Genomic DNA, 18299 nt, shown 5'->3' on the forward strand with positions numbered 1-18299 from the left:
TCGCTGAGAGCCGGAGCTTTAGTTCCGATCGGTTCTGACAATTACAAACGTTCATGCAATCAACTAGTTGGGACAAAATTAATTATACATACTTATTTTTGTGTTAATAAATTATATTCAAATATGTAAGTTAAGTAATTTAAATTTAGTCTTTTATTGACATTAAAAAAAAACTAATGCTTTACGTTTATTATTACGAACAATAAATTGAAGCAAATTTGATAAATCCAAAAATAATAAAGGAGAACAGTTTTTGGTTCAGGTTGATGTAGATTATCTCAAAGCTTAATTTTCTATCTTAAAGCCTAAATTAACACCGATTTTACCGAATCTAATTACGTTCTATGCTATTACCTAAAAGATGGTACAGGATAACCTTGCGCCGGACAAAATAATACGACAGCGGACCGGGCTGCAATCTCCATCAACACGCCCTTCACGATGCCGGTTATCGCTGGCGCTTTACTTCCGACTGGCTCTAATCATTTATGCAACGCTTGTTCAGCAAGCCGATATTTTTACACGATACAGACGCTTGTCGTGTTTTTATGTAACCTTTCTGACGGAACAGAGACCCCTTCGTTAGCAAGAAACGGAGCGGAAAATCAGAGCAGAAAACGGCACGTAGAGATAAAATGTGTGAAACGAGGAAGCAATAACTTGTGCTTGATGATTGTGATTCGCATAATTGTTCACGATCTCCAGTTAACTGTAAAACGCGATTCGTTTTTTTGAAAGATGTATATATATGTATATAAGGCACTATACCTAAAAGAAGGCACGGGATATCCCTGTGCTGGACATGGTAACACTACACTGGATGCTTTGGTCTTTTCCATCCATACACCTTTTACATCGCCCGTAAATGCAGGCGCCTTGCTGCCCACAGGTTCTAATGTATAAAGACACATGCGATAAATAATGAGAGAATTGTTTTTTCCCTCTTGAAGGGACAGGGGACCCTTTTGCAACTAATACGAAATTAATGAAACAAAATCACGTGTCTTATTTGTTGTACTAATTTTAGAATAATCCGATAAAATAACTCATAATTGAAAGATTGATACAAACACAATATGTTTTCCGACAACTGTGTTTGATTAAAAACAAAATCGCTAAAAGTTAAAATGGAAAATATTCACAGTGCTTAAGAAATTAACTTTTAAAAAATATGAATTTACCTAAATGAAGGTACTGGGTAGCCCTGCGCAGGGCAAAATTGTACAACGCTAGAAGCAGCTTTGCTATTCATCCATCCTCCTTTCAAAGTGCCCGTCAACGTCGGCGCTTTGCTTCCCACTGGCTCTTTATAGACAATTTATAGACACGATTTATAGACAGACACAATCATGCTGTGAGACTTGCTCATTGCTCGGTTTATTAGTATTTGTGTGCATGTACCTATACGTTGGAACTGGGAACCCCTGTGCGGGACAAAACAGGGTCAGATCGCCTCCTCGAACACGATGGTACCAAGCTAACTTTGCATCGTTCGAGAATTTTGGCTTCTTCGTAGCGACCGGTTCTAATTACATGAGGCAAAGAAATGAAACTCTCCTCACATGCTGTGAGAATGACCTATTGCTCTATCTACGCTTAGATATTTGCGTGCATGTACCTATACGTTGGAACTGGGAACCCCTGCGCGGGACAAAACAGAGTTAGATCGTCTCCACGAGTGCGATCATACCAGGCTTTCTTTGCATCGCTCGAGAATTTCGGCTTCTTCGTGGCGACTGGCTCTGATTAGAGATGACGAGAGATGAAATGAAATTTTTCGCATGCTGGAAAAATTATCTATCGGTCCGTTCACAGTTTTGAACAGATCATGTTCATATACCTATACGCGGGAACTGGGAACCCCTGCGCAGGACACAGCAGGGTCAAATCCTCTCCTCGAACGCGATCGTATCCAGCAAATTTTGCGTCGCTCGAAAATTTCGGCTTCTTCGTGGCGACTGGTTCTAATTGTACGAAATAAAACACGAAATACGAAATAGAAAACAAAATAAAACATTTCTCGTATGCTACTGCTCTATTCAGAGACTTTAGAGTATTTGCGCCTATACCTATACGTAGGAACTGGGAACCCCTGCGCGGGACACAACAAAGTCAGATTGTCTCCTCGAACGCGATCGAACCAAGCCAGCTTTGATTCGCTCGAGAACTTCGGCTTCTTCGTGGCAACTGGTTCTAATTACATTGAAGAGCATGAGAAGCAGTCATCGCATGACCATATCAGCTTTCAATATCATATTTCAAAAATGAGGAAAACCGCCCTGGGAATCGTTAGAGCCCCAGTATATTGCTGCTAATAATATTAACGTTAAATTGCGAAAGCACATATTACGTGATTTAATATTGTTAATGACAGTTATCTGGTACCTGGTTACAGGAATAGGATGCCCCTGCGCGTTACATGGCATGCTCACTTCCAAACCGCGGTTACGAACAAAGGAGAACGTTTTTACGTCTCCAATAAATGCGGGCGCTTTGCTCCCCATCGGTTCTAAATGGGGAAATAAAGGACGTCACAAAAAATGTGCGCGCTTCGTACGACTTGAATCCTCGGACAGAGCTTCCCCTCGTCGGCTTTTCGTAGCATACCGTTTTATTAAAGAGGCGAAAGAAAATTCAACCGCATTCCTTCCGCGTTATGTAATAAGTAAACGTAATATTGCGAATAACGCAAAATTGCCAAAGATAAAATGGTTTAACATATACAAATTATTTGCACGTATGTATTTTAAATGTTTCCATTTTAAATGTTAACTAACTTTTGGCTTTTAATATTCATAGAACGATTTTCACAGGTAAATGAAAATTGCCTATAAAATAAAGTTATTATCACTTTGAGAGATCGATGTTACTTGAATCCTTATTAAATATTGTACCTAGACATGGGAGGAGGATGGCCTTGGGCATTGCACGGAAGACTGACTTCTGCGTTCGCTTTCCGCGCCAATAAAGATATCTTTGCTTCGCCGGCGAACGCGGGCGCCTTGCTCGCGACAGGCTCTAAAGAATATCGACTTCCCATTATTACGAATCCAATTTTCGCTCGCATATTTGAAGCAGGGACAGGGATTTCCCTCGCCAATAAGTCATTATGCATTAAACTCATTTTTAAATAGAATGGCCCTTTCATAAAATAGACTCTAGCAGCTTTCTTTCTACTAAGAATAAAATAAAAATAGTATTGCTGCTTTATGTGTGTGTATGTGTGTATAATCACGTTTCCTTGTAATTCCTTATTAATTAATAATACTGCAATAATCTCGTACCTAGAGATTGGAGGAGGATGACCCTGAGCATTACAAGGGAGACTAATGTCCATGTTCGCTTTTCGCACCAGCAAAGATAGCTTCGCGTCACCCGCAAAAGCGGGTGCTTTGCTTCCAACGGGTTCTAAAGAATGTTAATTTATTTTAGAGAAAGCTATCTCTTCTTAGACCCCTCCCTCTCGCCCCTACACATTGCGCGGGAACAGGGTTTCCCCTAAAAATAAAGCTCGATCTTGATCAATCAAAATTAATTGATTTCGCTCCTTCAAAATATTATGCATATCGATATAAAAGATTTTTTTTACAAAGTCAACTTTTGTTGACTGTGAATCTAAAAGCTGTTACCTAGTAGTCGGCACAGGGCTTCCTTGGGCAGCACAGAAAATACTAATGGGTTGTCCTTCATATCTTCCGATCGTACGACTTAAATCGTCTGACGTTAATCTAGGCGATCTGGCGCCTATCGGTTCTGAAATCGACGAAAATTGGATGCACGCGCGTAAGTACCTCCTATGGGAGATTACCTGACGATTGGGATGGGAAATCCCTGAGCGTTGCAGGCAAGCACCACGTCCGTGCCCATACGTCTGGGATATGCTCTAAGAGTGTCATCGGTGGAGAAAATCGGTGATTTAAACCCGACCGGTTCTATGAGAGATAACGTACGGAAACTATCATTTTTTTTACGCGGCAATTCGCGACATCGCGAACAGTTAACGAATAACTGTCAAGTCAATAATTACAAAATCTCACACAATTAAAGATTATTATAAATCACAAACAATTGTCAAAATGTCAATGTTATTTTACTTAAATTTAATTGTAAAGAATGTCGATAGACATTCATGTCTCACCTTGAAATTGGAACAGGGTAACCTTGCACCGGGCACATCAAATTCACTGCACCACGCGCTCTAGCGTCCATGAACTCTACTTTACGTACACTCGGCAATTTGGGTTTCGCGCTTGACGTCGGCTCTAAGAGGTACGCGAGGACGAGAATAAGCATTGTTAGGTACGTACGAAGGCTAGTACTGACCGTGTAATGGGAACAGGGAACCCTTGAGCGGGACAAGTCATCGACACCGCGGTGGAGCTCGGAGTCGGCCTCACCACTTTTATGTCGGCATTCGTAAACTTTGGCTTCGCGCTGGACACGGGTTCTACATTGAGGAAACGTTAGTCATGCGCGTCAATATTACGATACGTTTTGAACACTAGGACTGGGTATCTCGTGGAAAAATCAAAAACAAGACTAGATCAAATATCACAAAATTATTTCAAATACAGAAAAAGCAAATATTCTTTAAAAAGTGTACTCTTGTATCTTAAAAATATATATAAATATGTATAAATTATTGTACAATATTGTGTGATACTTTACACAAAAAATAAATTTATATAATATATATATATATATTCCCTTACAAATTAACTGTCAACATTGGCGACAGATTAATTATTCATTTTAAGTATTAAAAGCAGTCACTGGCCAATTTAATACTGCCAGTATTGAATTTCTGTAAGTATTTCCTTGAAAATTTTTAATACATAAAATGTAAAAGAGTGACTTTATATTTCAAATATTTACGTTAAAGAAATATACAGGCGATTCTTTTAAAGCAACACCATCATATTTCTTGAAAATTAAATTGCATTGCATTATAAAACGTGATAAAACATAATCTATTTAGATAACTAAAAAAGTTAAAATTCTTAAAAATTCATAATTTATGATGATATGGTTTTTCCATGCAAAATCTACTAAAAACGAATCTAATTTAATCTTTATGTATAATCACGCTACATGTTGTATCTTGTGGAATAGCATAAGCTATTTGTACAATCGACAAGAAAATATTTTACATCCAAGTAAAAGACAACTAGAAATTTGTATATACATTAACTTATAAATATTTTATATAAATGATTCATGATAAAGAAAAAGAGAAAATTTAGTTTATACTAGTTTTAATTATGTTATTTCAAAATTTTATTTTTAACTTTTGTTTAAAAAACACTATTTAAAAACAAATTAGTACATCAGTATTGATGAGCGTTTTTTTTTTACATATAATTCTTTATACAGATATGTATTTGAAATATTCAATTAGCCTTGAATGAAGATAAAAAACGATTTTTTACGAACGAGTTATTAAATTGCTGAAAGGAAACCTGAGGATAGGCAGGAATTAAACGAGATCTCAATGTAATTTGAATAACACAAGGATGCGATTAAGCCGAAAGGAAAAATCGATTGTTGCCCTTTTATGTCTACTTTCTCTCGTGTTTACTCAATCACTTTCTGCACCGTAACCGCGCATCATCCAATATTCAGAAACTCTTTATATATTCGATATACCTGTAATTCGGTACTGGAAATGCTTGAGCTGGACATGGTAAAGTTAGAGGCCGCTCACGTTGCACGGTGTATGTTGTGAAAGTGCGAGAATTTTCTGTCATTGGAAATTTTGGTTTCGTACTGGCAACCGGTTCTACAAAACAAGAACCAGATTCGTGAATCTTCGATAATTGATTATTAAGTATAATTATCACGAGGTTGAAGATTCAATTTTTATCTCTTTATTTAAGAAATCCGTAATTGAATTATCAAACAATAAAATAGACTACGAAGTAATTCTTTGAAATAGAAATTATTTCTTCAGTCAAACTAGTGATTCCTAAGCGATATTTATTGTAATGTGATATTTTATTTTAGTCTTCTTAACGCCAAAGAAACCCCATACCGGGACAAGGTAACTCATTAACAATCAAAACGCGCCATTTATCGACTAGCCAGCGCTCAGTAACCGCCGTGAAACACCAGGGAAGATAATCACCTGCCATGACGTGTCCTCGATGACTTCACCCACCACCGGCGCAATCAAAGACCGCCCCGAAACAGACGGCGAGAACATCCCTGACTGAATATGAATCAATTTACCTGAATGCTGGCACGGGAAACCCTTGAACGGGGCACAAGAGAGTCGCGATGGAGCCCAATATCGCACTCGGATTCGTCGATTTCACGTCCAACGCCGTTAATTTCGGTTTCGAGCTCGACAACGGTTCTACGTAACCAGAAATACAAACGAGCAAATACCGAATCGTTCGACTACAGGAAATCGATGATCTCCGCGCGCTTTACGTTCGCGGACTTACTTGAAGATTGGGACGGGATACGCCTGGGCGGGACATTGCAGTGTCAGACCTTGGACTTCCGCGATCTCGAATGTACGGCTTTTATCGACAGTGGAGAACTTGGGCTTTGCAAAACCGACTGGTTCTACGAATCAAACCTCCAATCAAACGTGAAGTCTCAATGCATTTGATACATACACCATATTATTAAAATAAATAAAATTAAATGTTTTTACAATTTTCGACTTCGATTTACTTCCTTTCGTTACTATGTATATTATAATAATGTATAATAAATAAATAAAAATTATTATTTATTTATTGGATAATTAAAAATTCATTTAAAAAGCTTTTTCTCATAAATGAAATGAAAACTGAGGTTAACCGCAAATCTCGGTTTCATGCGCGCGAGATCGATACTGGGACAAAGTAACCATCCTCAGGGAGAAAAGAAGCTCTCGAATATTCTCCGTCGGATTCTCCTCTCTTCGCGACAATAGCGAAGAGATCGACCAATACATCAACCTACCTATACGTGGCAACCGGAAACGCTTGAGCTGGACATAACAACGTAAAGCCCATGCCTTTTGTAACGCGTAGCCCAACGTCGTTTACAGATGGAAACTGAGGCTTGGTGCTTGACGCGGGTTCTAAAAACAGAATGCTAGACAGTCCGATATGCGCAAAGCTGGCGATACCAGGTTACTTTAACCATGCTGGAATAGGGTTTACCCCTTTCGTCAACAACAATGAACGTTCTGCTTTGATGACAAGTAAATGGAAATTAACCCACTGCAGAAATAACGATCAGCTTTTCTAAATTTTATAATTACAAGAAATAAGAAAGTTTGAGAAGAAAATATGAAATCATGTCACTGTCCAGTAATTCAAAAGTTAATTACCTGACGAAATAACATTGTGCCGTAAATGCTGAGAGAATAAAACGAGAAACGTATCTAAATATTTTTAATATTTCTTAAGTCTCTTCAAAAATAATACACTACCTATAGAAAGGTACTGGAAATCCTTGAGCGGGACAAAGGAGCGTAACGCCTCTTTGTGAAGAAATGCTAAATCGCTGAAGATCACTTGAGCCGGACAATTGCGGTCGCGTACTAGACGCCGGTTCTAATGGAAAAAATCAGTTTTTTGCAAAGGAAAAGAGAAGTCTTTACCTGTACGATGGGACGGGAAACCCTTGAGCAGGACACAGTAATGTCATCGCACCGCCTAGGTACACTTTGAATGTCTGCGAGTCCGCCAGCGACGGAAATTTCGGACGGGCGCTTGCGACTGGTTCTACGAAAGTTCGAAGATGCCGAAGAGGCACCGATAAACACGATACTTGTTCTCTTTTACTTACACTAGCAATCATATGCGCGAAATATAATTGCTAATAAACCTCATATTAAAAATATTGTAATGAGTAATAAGATATCTGAATTGAACAAGGCCTAATTTATTTTATTTTTTATAAACTGTATTTAACAGATCGAATCTTAAGAAACATTATAAAATAAAAGCAATTTGTTTAAAATAAAATTATATTATAAAAAGATCACATATGTTTGTTCTTAATAACAAAAAAATTGCACCGATTTACGATCTACTACGATTTTATATTTCATGTCGCATTGTGAAAAAAATATAAAGAAAACAGTATTAGAAAATATATAAAATAATCGAATACAAACATGTAAAATAATTTAATCAATAATATACTATGCAACTTGTAAAAGAGACATAAAAATTTTATTGTTGCTTTTGAAGAATTTGTTTTTAGCAGATTTTATATATATTTTAAAAAGGCCCTGAATAAGTATAAAAGTGCTATGATTTTTATTATTTTAATTATTTAAACAGATCATGTTTTTACCAATATTAGCACAGTGTTTCCGAAAAATAAGGAGATCGCTTTAAGAGTTTTATGCCAGTATATTGTTGACTTTCCTCTAGTAAGTTTGTGCTTACACTTTACATTAAAATAATGTTAATTTAGTTATTCTAAAACTGTGCAAACTTACTTAATTATAAATAAAAAGAGTTTTAAAAAATTCTTAATTTGGTTGGTAAATTTCATTTAATATAAGTAGCATACATCTAGAGAGAGAGAGAGAGAGAGAGAGAGAGAGAGAGAGAGAGAGGAGAGAAGAGCCAGAAAGAGAAAGAGAGAGAGTTAATAGAATTTTAAAAAATAAAATCAATAAAACAAACTGTATTCAGTTCAAATATCTTATGTCATAATTACAGGTCGTGATTATGATTGAGACTTGTTTACTAATAACTTATGCGTTTAAATAAAATTTAATATTAAAGAAAAATTTAATTTATAAAATAGATTATAAATAAATTACGTGTCAAATATTCCGCGTGTAATAATCGATCACCGGAAATTGTATGTGCTGAGTCGTATAGACATTGAAAGATCAAAAGAGAAGTGTGAGAACAGAGCGTGCACACACACCGTCTATCCGTCCGCAATTTCCTTCCTCGTCTTTTCTACGTATATTATTCCGCATTATCAATATGCACCAACCGTGCGAATATCTTTGCTCTATAGTACTCGCTTTCTTATGACACGGGAGCTTTATGTATACCTGAAAGCTGGAACGGGGAAGGCCTGTGCCGGACACATGAGAGTCAGTGGCCGATCGCAGTAAACTGTGTACGTACGCGAATTCTCAGTCATCGGAAATTTCGGTTTTGTGCTGGCGACTGGCTCTATAAGAAACCGAAAGAGAAAGCACGAGCGTACAGCGCGATATTTACAATTGTACAATCGCGACACATGCGATAACATAAATTAATAGAATTTTTATTTCTCCTTGAAAAATCGTTATACACTTGCTGAGACAGGGCATACTAACAATTATATTATTATGAGATATTATAATTAAGAACCAATATTTTCGAAACAATAAAAATGAAAAAAAATGATTTTATTAAATCTTAAATTATATTTTAAGTATATTTGCAATTTTAGGCGCTCGTGTTACTCTTTCTGTTAGACCTCACAGTAAACAATTTTATTTCTTCTAAAATCTAAATCTGCGATATAACCTTGTCCCACCTATGCGATGGTACGGGAAACCCTTGAGCAGGACAGAGTAGAGTCAAAGAATCTCTCTGGTTCGAGATAAATCCGCGTGAGTTATCCATTGTCGGAAACTTTGGACGTACGCTCCCCACGGGTTCTACAAAAAGATCACGGGCGTGGAAGGAAACGTGTCAGAAGCGCTGACAACATTACAATGATCCACTTATGCATGCCAGGGGACAGGGAACCCCTTTGAATCCATTGAAGTGATAACCAGCTTGAAATTTATTATTTAACCAGATGTTCGCGTACAATTCCATATCATGATTCAATGTTTCTCGAACATCGTATCAGGAATTATCATTAAAAATGTCTACTTTTCTAAAGCCTTCCAATTTACTATTATAAAAATTATATTTTTACAAGTTTAAGAAATTATATACATAAACGCTTTTGATTTTTTATAATCATAAATCAACATTTGATCAGTCCTACCTATAAGACGGAACAGGGAATCCTTGCGCAGGGCAAAAAAGTGGCAAGCTCCCATTGGTCTTCGTCGCGATTCCAATCAGGTTGACAGTACTCGAAAGTTTTGGACGTGCACTCGCTACGGGCTCTGCCAGTCACAGCCCCGGAGAGAAGAGGATAATTGTGAAGACGACAATGAGATGCTTCGCGCGTCTAAGACGCGAAACATCTTGAAGAATCTCGACTTACTTTTGAATTGGGACAGGAAACCCTTGAACGGGACACAACAAGGTAAGGGATCCACCTTTGATCATGCGAAAGCCTCTGATGTCGTCTATCGTCGGGAATTTCGGTTTCACGCTGCCAACCGGCTCTAAACATTATTGAACCGTACATACACTGTATATATTACCGCCAGCTAAAATGTTCATGTGCAGAAAGACGGGAAACCCTTGAATAAGCTTGAATTAAATCTATCTTTCAAATTCTCGCGATGGAATAACGTAACACCATGTTATACCTTTTGACGCGGCACAAATCTGTATAGACTTTGTTCAACATTTAACTCTAAAAAATACTATAAAGAGATTTCTCTCTAATAATAATAAATTGCAAGAAGATATAAAATCTGATTTTTTTTCTGAAAAACAGAAATAAGAAATAAGAAGAAAATTTTTAACAAAATTATAAAATCTTTAAATTAACTTGTTAATACAATTATTAGAATGCTTTAATTAAATTGGAGCTACATCGATAATTAGAGAACGGTACTGTATGAAATGAGAGGACGGCCGTGACGTCAGGTGTTCCGTCATTGCTAATTACCAGTGGCTCCGCCGCAAGTACGGAATATTTAATCGCAATTCCTTAATGGAGAACCAACGTGAGATTCCCGCTTCAAGAGCAAAGTGACATCGATGATGTAATATACCTATATGACGGGACCGGGAAGCCCTGCGCGGGGCACAGAAGCGGCAAAGTTCCGTTCGTAGACGTGATGAGGCCGTTTATATTGCTGACGCTGGGGAACTTCGGACGTACGCTTCCCACAGGCTCTGCGACGGGATTACGAGATCCCCGAGAAGAAGAGAGAAAGAAAGAAAAATACACGGCGCGAGTTTCGCGTAGCGCGACTTACTTGTACAAGGGGACAGGGAATCCCTGAGCGGGGCACAGCAGCGTGACCGAGCCGTCTTTCGTCGTGCGGAAGCTCCTGGAGTCGTCGATCGTCGGGAACTTGGGCCTCACGCTGCCGATCGGCTCTGATCATATCGTTTATAATTGGGGATATCTTTGCGCGGCTGCGACGCAAACGGTCATCCCGAGGGACTCGCGTTTGTTCGTCTTGATGGCACGCGTTGTGGTATCTCTACCTGTACAGAGGAACGGGGAACCCCTGTGCCGGGCACATCAGGGCCGGGGAGTCTCCAACGAGCGTCCGGAAACCGCGCACGTCGTCCGTCGATGGAATCTTTGGGCGCACACTGCCCACCGGTTCTAAAAAGCACGCCGTTTCTTGTTTTTGCTACATTTTTTGGATTCGCCCGTAATTTTGTTAGAAAACAAGAGCCGTCCTTGCAAAAAAATAAGACTATAAATTGACCCGCCGCGCCGTCATAATCGTACATGAATTTATGTGAGTGCCTTCAACAATAATGACACTAAATGCTTTAACTAGATCAATGAGAAGGAACGGGGAACCCCTGTGCACACATACACATACGATACCATGAAACAATGATTTGCCGAATAATAATATTTATGTCGTCACCGTAAAATTTAGAATTCCCTGATATAAATTGAAATCCTTAATTTTATTAGGTCTTTACTAAATAATCTTCAGGTTAATATCTATTTTCATTTAAATAGAACATCAGACTTTATGATAAATATTGATAAAAGACTCTAATTAAAATTGAAGTAAATATTTAAATATTTCTCTAATAAAAAATAGATACTAATTAGTCTTATCAAAATAAACACATTTCAACTATTTAATAAAAAATAAATATTGAGGGAGCACCTAGACCAGTCAAAATGAAACCTAACATTGCGCATTTCATGTGAAAAACCGAAAGAAAATAGAAAAATAATGTTTGTTTTACTGTAAAGCTCATACTTTTCTCTATTCTATGTTTAAATTTTATTAAAAAATAACATAGCATTGCGCGTTGTTTAATTTTTTCTAAATCATATTTTTCAACAACAACGTTTTATCAGTAATTATTGCTCACAAGAATTAGAAAATAAAATAGTAAATTTTATCAAGTTAAAACATAGATATAATATTTAAAACGTAACTAGTTTTTGAAATATTGTTTGTTGAAATATAGTTTTGAAATATTGTGTTAATATTTGAATAAATGACAGTTGGTTAAAGTCAACACAGTAAATTTTCATGTATAAATTTTGCTTAATTTTTTATTGTAATGACAAAAAACTAAGCACCATAAAAGAACCTCCCTCAAGTACTAGTATTTAGAAAGAGAGAATGTGTGTGTGTTTAGAAAAAGTATAAAAAATAAAAAGTATAAAAATTGCAAGTCAATCGATCAAACTATCTACAATATATAATGATCACGCGCTTTTCTAAATATGATTTAGGAAACTTAACGTCAATTTTATTTTGTAACAACATTTAAATATTAGATAGAGAAAAATATGATATTGATTTGTAATGAAATAAACGCCTTCTCTAACTTCCCATTTTTTCACCAAAAATTCGCGAAAACTCTCGTTTTAATAATTAAAAAGACATATATGTATATGTATACATATCCGTTTAATTATTTCTCATTTTCTTCAATAAAATACCATTGTGTCTAAACAGATATAACTAATAATTTACACCAGCTATTTTCATAAAACGCCCCTGCTATTTTTTTATTTCCCATTACTGTCCCAGTTTTTAATTCAACATTTAATGGAAAGTAGTCTATCATTATCGTTAAGCCATACTGATACAACCTGCTTTACGTTCGTTCAATAGTTTTCAACCGTATAAGTTAATTTGCGCTCCGATCAAAAATGTCGTACCTATGAGACGGTACTGGGAATCCTTGGGCAGGGCACAGAAGCGGTATATTGCCTTCCAAGCGCACGGAAAGTCCGTTTATGTTGTCCATCGTAGGAAATTTTGGTCGTACGCTCCCAACGGGTTCTGCATAACGAAAAGCCGTAATAGAGCCGTATACTTGTCAAGCCCCCCCTTGCTCGTGTCGAAATCATCGTTATCATTATTACGGCCGCATTGCATCTTGCTCTAGTTAACTCCTAGATTATTGCATCGCGTCAATGTGACCGGATAGCTTCGCCTACGCGCTATTGCGCCACTCTTACGAACAAAGCGATTCATTTATCGGTGCCATCCTGCCGATCACTGAGATATTCAACGAAACGAAAGCGAAAGTGGTTTCGCGCTCGATATCGCGATGAATCCGTCGGAGTATACCAAAGAGGATCTCTTGACCCTCGACTTACGCGAATTACGACGTACTTGGCGTAATTCGCAACTTCTTGACTCTCGACTCGAATTACGCGATAGAATAAACCGCAGAGAGTGAAGAAGTGATACAAGTCACGAGTAAAAACGGTGAAGAACAAACATTCTGCAGCAATTTAATGTGTTCTTCATCTCAGTTTGATATAAAATTTTTCCAAAGAAACGAATGAACTAGAATGTTATTGAAACAAGATCTTTTTCAAAATAAGAGAAATGTGGCTAGTATCACCATCACATTTAACGGCTTGCATAACCTTCTTAATTTACTTAATAAAAAAAACGAACAAAGATCCCGATTGATTCCGCCTAATTCACAGCACAGAACGGAGCTCAGCTACGTTGTGTGCCACGTCTATTGAATTATGCGCAGCATCCACGGTGAGGTTCTTGGCTGAAAGAACATGTTCCGTAAACTTACCACGCGAGAGAGCGAAGGACAGAGCCCGGAGATCGCGGAAGGCGCCGCAAAGCGCCGAAAGAATTTCGCACAAGTCATTTCTTTATTTCTTTCTTTTTTTTTTTACTTTTTCTCATTTGTCTTTCTTTGGACAATTTCTCTCGAAACCGATCACGTCAAGAGTCGAGTTTTGAGCGGGCGGCGGTGGCGCGTGCCCGCAGGGGTACCCTGTCCCAGCATTCAGGTTCACCCGCGAGCTTGATCGCGCTAATTGCCGTACATACGTTTCGGCGTTCCCGGGAGAACGAGAAGTTCGAAGAGCAATGTAAAAATATCGAACGGCCTCCCTGAATAGTTGACCTTTCGCGTTTTCGAAAAAAAAAAGATCTGAGCGAGTGTCGATCAAGCTCGTTGGCGCATCGAACGTGACTATAAACCCAAAGAGACAATTGATTTTCCAAGAATAAAAGAATATCTCACATCATAAAACAATGAAAATTTAGATTAACTTAAAAGATCACACAGCAATTGCTTGAAATATCATTTTATATACGTTTACTTCTATTACTTACGGAAAATCAATTATCTTTTGGATGATAGTTTCGAACCCAGACACGTCGCAATAAAATAAATAGATTGTAATGACGGCATTAAAAAATGAACACTTCTAAATTAATAATAAATTGACAGAGAAATATAAACTAATATTTAGAAAGAAAGAAAAAGATAGAATATTATATATTTGTTATAATATCAAATTTATATTTATCTCAATTAATTTGATAATAACTTACAGTTAACTCAGTAGGCAAGGGAATTATTATGCAATAGCTATTTAATAATTAATTAGCTTCCACAATCGTAATGTGCCTATGTAAATTAATCGCGAATAACTGGTCTATGCAAAATTAAAAGTGAATTGTGATATGGTATCCAGGTCCGAAACTAGGAACACGATTCTGATTTCGTTCAAAAAACAAATGCAGGACATTGATTAAATGAAAGCTACACCCCCATTCGTTTACATCGAAGGGTGATCGAGAAACGTTTCTTTTATTTTTTTCAAAAAGAATTCCAAATCAGAATCGTGATTTCCGTGAAAGAGATACTTTTGCGTCTTGACTCACCAGTAATGACGAGACGGCCCTTCGTCGCGGACAGCCTAGTTTCGCCGGTGAGTCTGTGCTTTGTGCGGCACTGGTAGGTCTTGTATCCGTCCTCGGGCCCGACGTCCCTGATGTGCAACTCTCCGGATGGCAGTACCAGATATTTTCCATCTAATCCCGATCAGAGTTACAAGCGTTAATCATTAATGAACAGTCGGTCTCACTTACGCAACATGTCGGGATAATCGATTGACTGATTACTGCATTGTTCTATACGATAGCGCTATCAATTCATCAATAGATATGAACGCATCACTGCCAACCAATCACGAATGCGCGTATGTTATTAGTATATCAAGAGCAAGTCGATTATCCCGACTTAATTGCACAATGCTCGAATGGTAACGTAATAACAATGAAATTACGAAATACGCTTTTTGAGCACAATGCCATCATGCTTAATCCTAGAATGCTACTACAGGTAAATTTCCATTCAAGTATTAATTCAGGTTTAGTACAATTGTCGTATTAAAATGTTGATAGCTCAAAATAATATTTTGTTTACATGAATATAGTGTCAGTCCAGTTATTTTAACATCTCGTAATCCAGAAGAAGAAAAAGTGTAACCAATTTTTGTGCTAAATTGTCACCCAGAGTGTTGATGCAAGAAAAATATGAGTAGCACTCTAGGATTAATGCTATTCATCGTATACGAATTCGCCGAGCGCTGAACGGACCCTTCAATTTCCCGCTCCAACGATTCGACGAATTCTTTACGGAATCGAAGCACGTTCGCCAAACAACAGCAAGGGAATCTCGCGCTCGCGTCAATCGTACAGACTCATAGGGAAGATTATGCGGAATCACGTCTTCATCTTCACGCAAATGTAAATGTACGAACGCGCAACATTCCCCATGCTCGTTGAAACATCCAGGAAATCTATATTTGCGTTTATTATAATAAAAGAAACAAAAAGTGTGACACGACTAATTCTAAAATCTGCAGTATTCATTAATATTGCAAATATGCGATAAACGAATTGTTCTGTAAAGACATCCTTACCATTAAATTTCCGATATGAACTGACTGTTAAATATCGATATGCTATATCACTTAACACAGATTACTTTAAACAAGATAACGAATTGCCTGTGTTAATCCATTTTGCATGTTAAAGTTAATCTCCATTGTGGTTAAAACTGCAGTTTCAACGCCTTTAACGAATCCGATCGGTTTTGCGGCCGAATCTCATCGACAAACGAGACTTCCTGGATAGGCGAACTAGTTTCATGCGATCACACACAAGCGGTGTCCACAGCCATTTATCTACTATCACACAGTGAGGAGAGAGGGGAGTGCAGATAGGTACAGGTGAGAAGAGAGACGGATGGGCCGATCGAACGACCGGGCAAAAAAATCGGTGAAAAGGGAAAAGAGAGGTCTGGAACAGCGCGAGCAGCGGCAGTCAACGTCGTACAAATTTCCCACGTAAAATCCCATATTGCACGGCACTTTTGAAACGAGGGGCATCCCATCGAGAAACGAGAAAACGCGTATATCTTGCATTTTGCACGCGTGTCGTGATACAATATCGCTTTCAAACGGTTGATCGATCGAGCGGAGGCCGATGGAACGATTTAAACGACCTAGATTGGATATTTTGTGTTATTTCGCAACTATAAATTCGTGTTGGCGAAAAAAAAGGTTTATCCCTTTTCCTCTGCCATTATCTCTTTTCCTCTCTTACGTGTCAAAATTTGCGTAAAACCATCGTCACGTATTTGCTCTGCGAATCTCGTGATTGAAGCCAGAGCACGTTCCTTTTTTTTTCACTTGTCACAGTCGAGCTGTGAATAATTTTTGCTTGAATACGAAAGCGATCATCAAACGGAGCGTCATTACCGGAGGAACGACTCATGAGAGAATCCTTGATCTACATTGCCGCACACTAATGACGTGCCGAGTACTGTAATTCTGCGTTTACCAAGCACTTGAGACGCAACGGCTCTTACGGAATAGACAATATAAAGGAAATGCATCAGTTCTTCAAGTAAAATATGAGACATAAAAGAAAGAAAGGAAACCAAAAAATCATGAGAAAAAAAATGTACTCCTAAACTGAATCTGAAATATTTTCCACATGTGTTATTCCAATCATAACAATTTCGACAATGGAGCAACACAAATGTACACAAAAACAGAACGTAATTCCGAATCCTAATCGCGTTCCATGCGTTCGCTTTCTCGGTAAGTTTCCGCATAAGGCACCGATCTGATAGACTACGAGTGTCGCCAGAAATGGAAGAATCGCGCGTTATTTCAAACAGAATGAAGATAACATGAAAATGTTGCGCATTGTGGTACCGTAATCGGCGCTAGGATATATATCAGTGGTCTCGTCTTCGATCCAAGAGTCAACCTCGACGAATTCGGCAACGAAGCTCGGTATGTGACACTTGATAATTGCGGCGTTCCCCCGAAGGACGTGTTCGTCCATCACGTTCACTGCATACCGCTGCCCGACAACTGCAACCAGACACCGGTTTCCGGCGTTACCATAAGGCGCACATCTCCCACCTGGCAGGACGTGTCGATCGTTCGTCGATTGATGGCACGACTTTCAATGGTACGTAGAAAGATGACAATAGGAATTAACGAACTATAATTTCTTATTTAGCAATAAATGTGATGTTCTTTTCATTTCTTTCGATTGTTTCGATCATTTCATTCAATTAATAATATATATCATTTAATTATTAATTATTAATTATTTGTTTGTATAAGAAATTAACTATCATCTTATTATTTGCTTATTACATGAATGTGATTTTATTATATAATTTCCTAGTAACTTATAAACTATGAAAAAGATTATTTTATTAACTCCAAGTAAGTATTCATGTTGTTTTATCTCAATGAAGGAGGCAAACCGAAAGATATTAGAGAAAAGTCGCCAATACTGACAAAGATCTTTTAAAAAGGTACACTTTTTTATCAGAAATAAAAAATTTATAATTCACACATTCATAGTTTTTTTAACAATGGTGTGCATATTATTAATAATATTAATTTATTTTATATATTTATAAAGTTCTATATAAAACTGTTTTATTTATAATTTTTTTTCTTACATCTCTCATAATGCGATTTTAAATCTAAAATCAGGGTGCAGCATAGACTGGCACACCTGTCGATAAGACGAAGATAATAAAAATTATACAAAGTAACAGACATAGCATTAGGTGATCTATTTATTAAACAACCTAATCTTTAAAAAAAGTCTAAAATAATTTAATTTTTATATATTATCATACTACAAATTGCGTCTTGCAAAACATTTGTATAAATCGCTGGACAAA

At 37.4% G+C, this 18299-nt stretch overlaps 1 protein-coding gene across 50 annotated transcripts in view; it reads right to left on the reverse strand.

Annotated features, from left to right (window-relative positions):
• LOC105830916 (Down syndrome cell adhesion molecule-like protein Dscam2) overlaps positions 1–18299 on the reverse strand; it is a 78069-nt gene that overhangs the window by 39011 nt on the left and 20759 nt on the right. For 26 of the 50 annotated variants that reach the window (XM_036286603.1, XM_036286601.1, XM_036286604.1 and 23 more), the window contains exons 6-7: positions 14960–15109; positions 5647–5779 (exon numbers count right to left, since the gene is read on the reverse strand). In XM_036286603.1, coding sequence (XP_036142496.1) covers positions 5647–5779; positions 14960–15109 — 283 coding nt within the window. Of the gene's footprint in view, positions 1–768; positions 893–3284; positions 3409–4323; positions 4448–5646; positions 5780–6446; positions 6571–9022; positions 9147–10182; positions 10307–11071; positions 11196–14959; positions 15110–17304; positions 17467–18299 lie in introns of all 50 variants that reach the window. The other 24 variants (XM_036286618.1, XM_036286620.1, XM_036286613.1 and 21 more) reach the window with 10 other exon arrangements.

This window comes from Monomorium pharaonis, chromosome 5 (assembly GCF_013373865.1).
Source record: "Monomorium pharaonis isolate MP-MQ-018 chromosome 5, ASM1337386v2, whole genome shotgun sequence".
In the NCBI taxonomy this organism is placed as follows: Eukaryota; Metazoa; Arthropoda; class Insecta; order Hymenoptera; family Formicidae; genus Monomorium; species Monomorium pharaonis.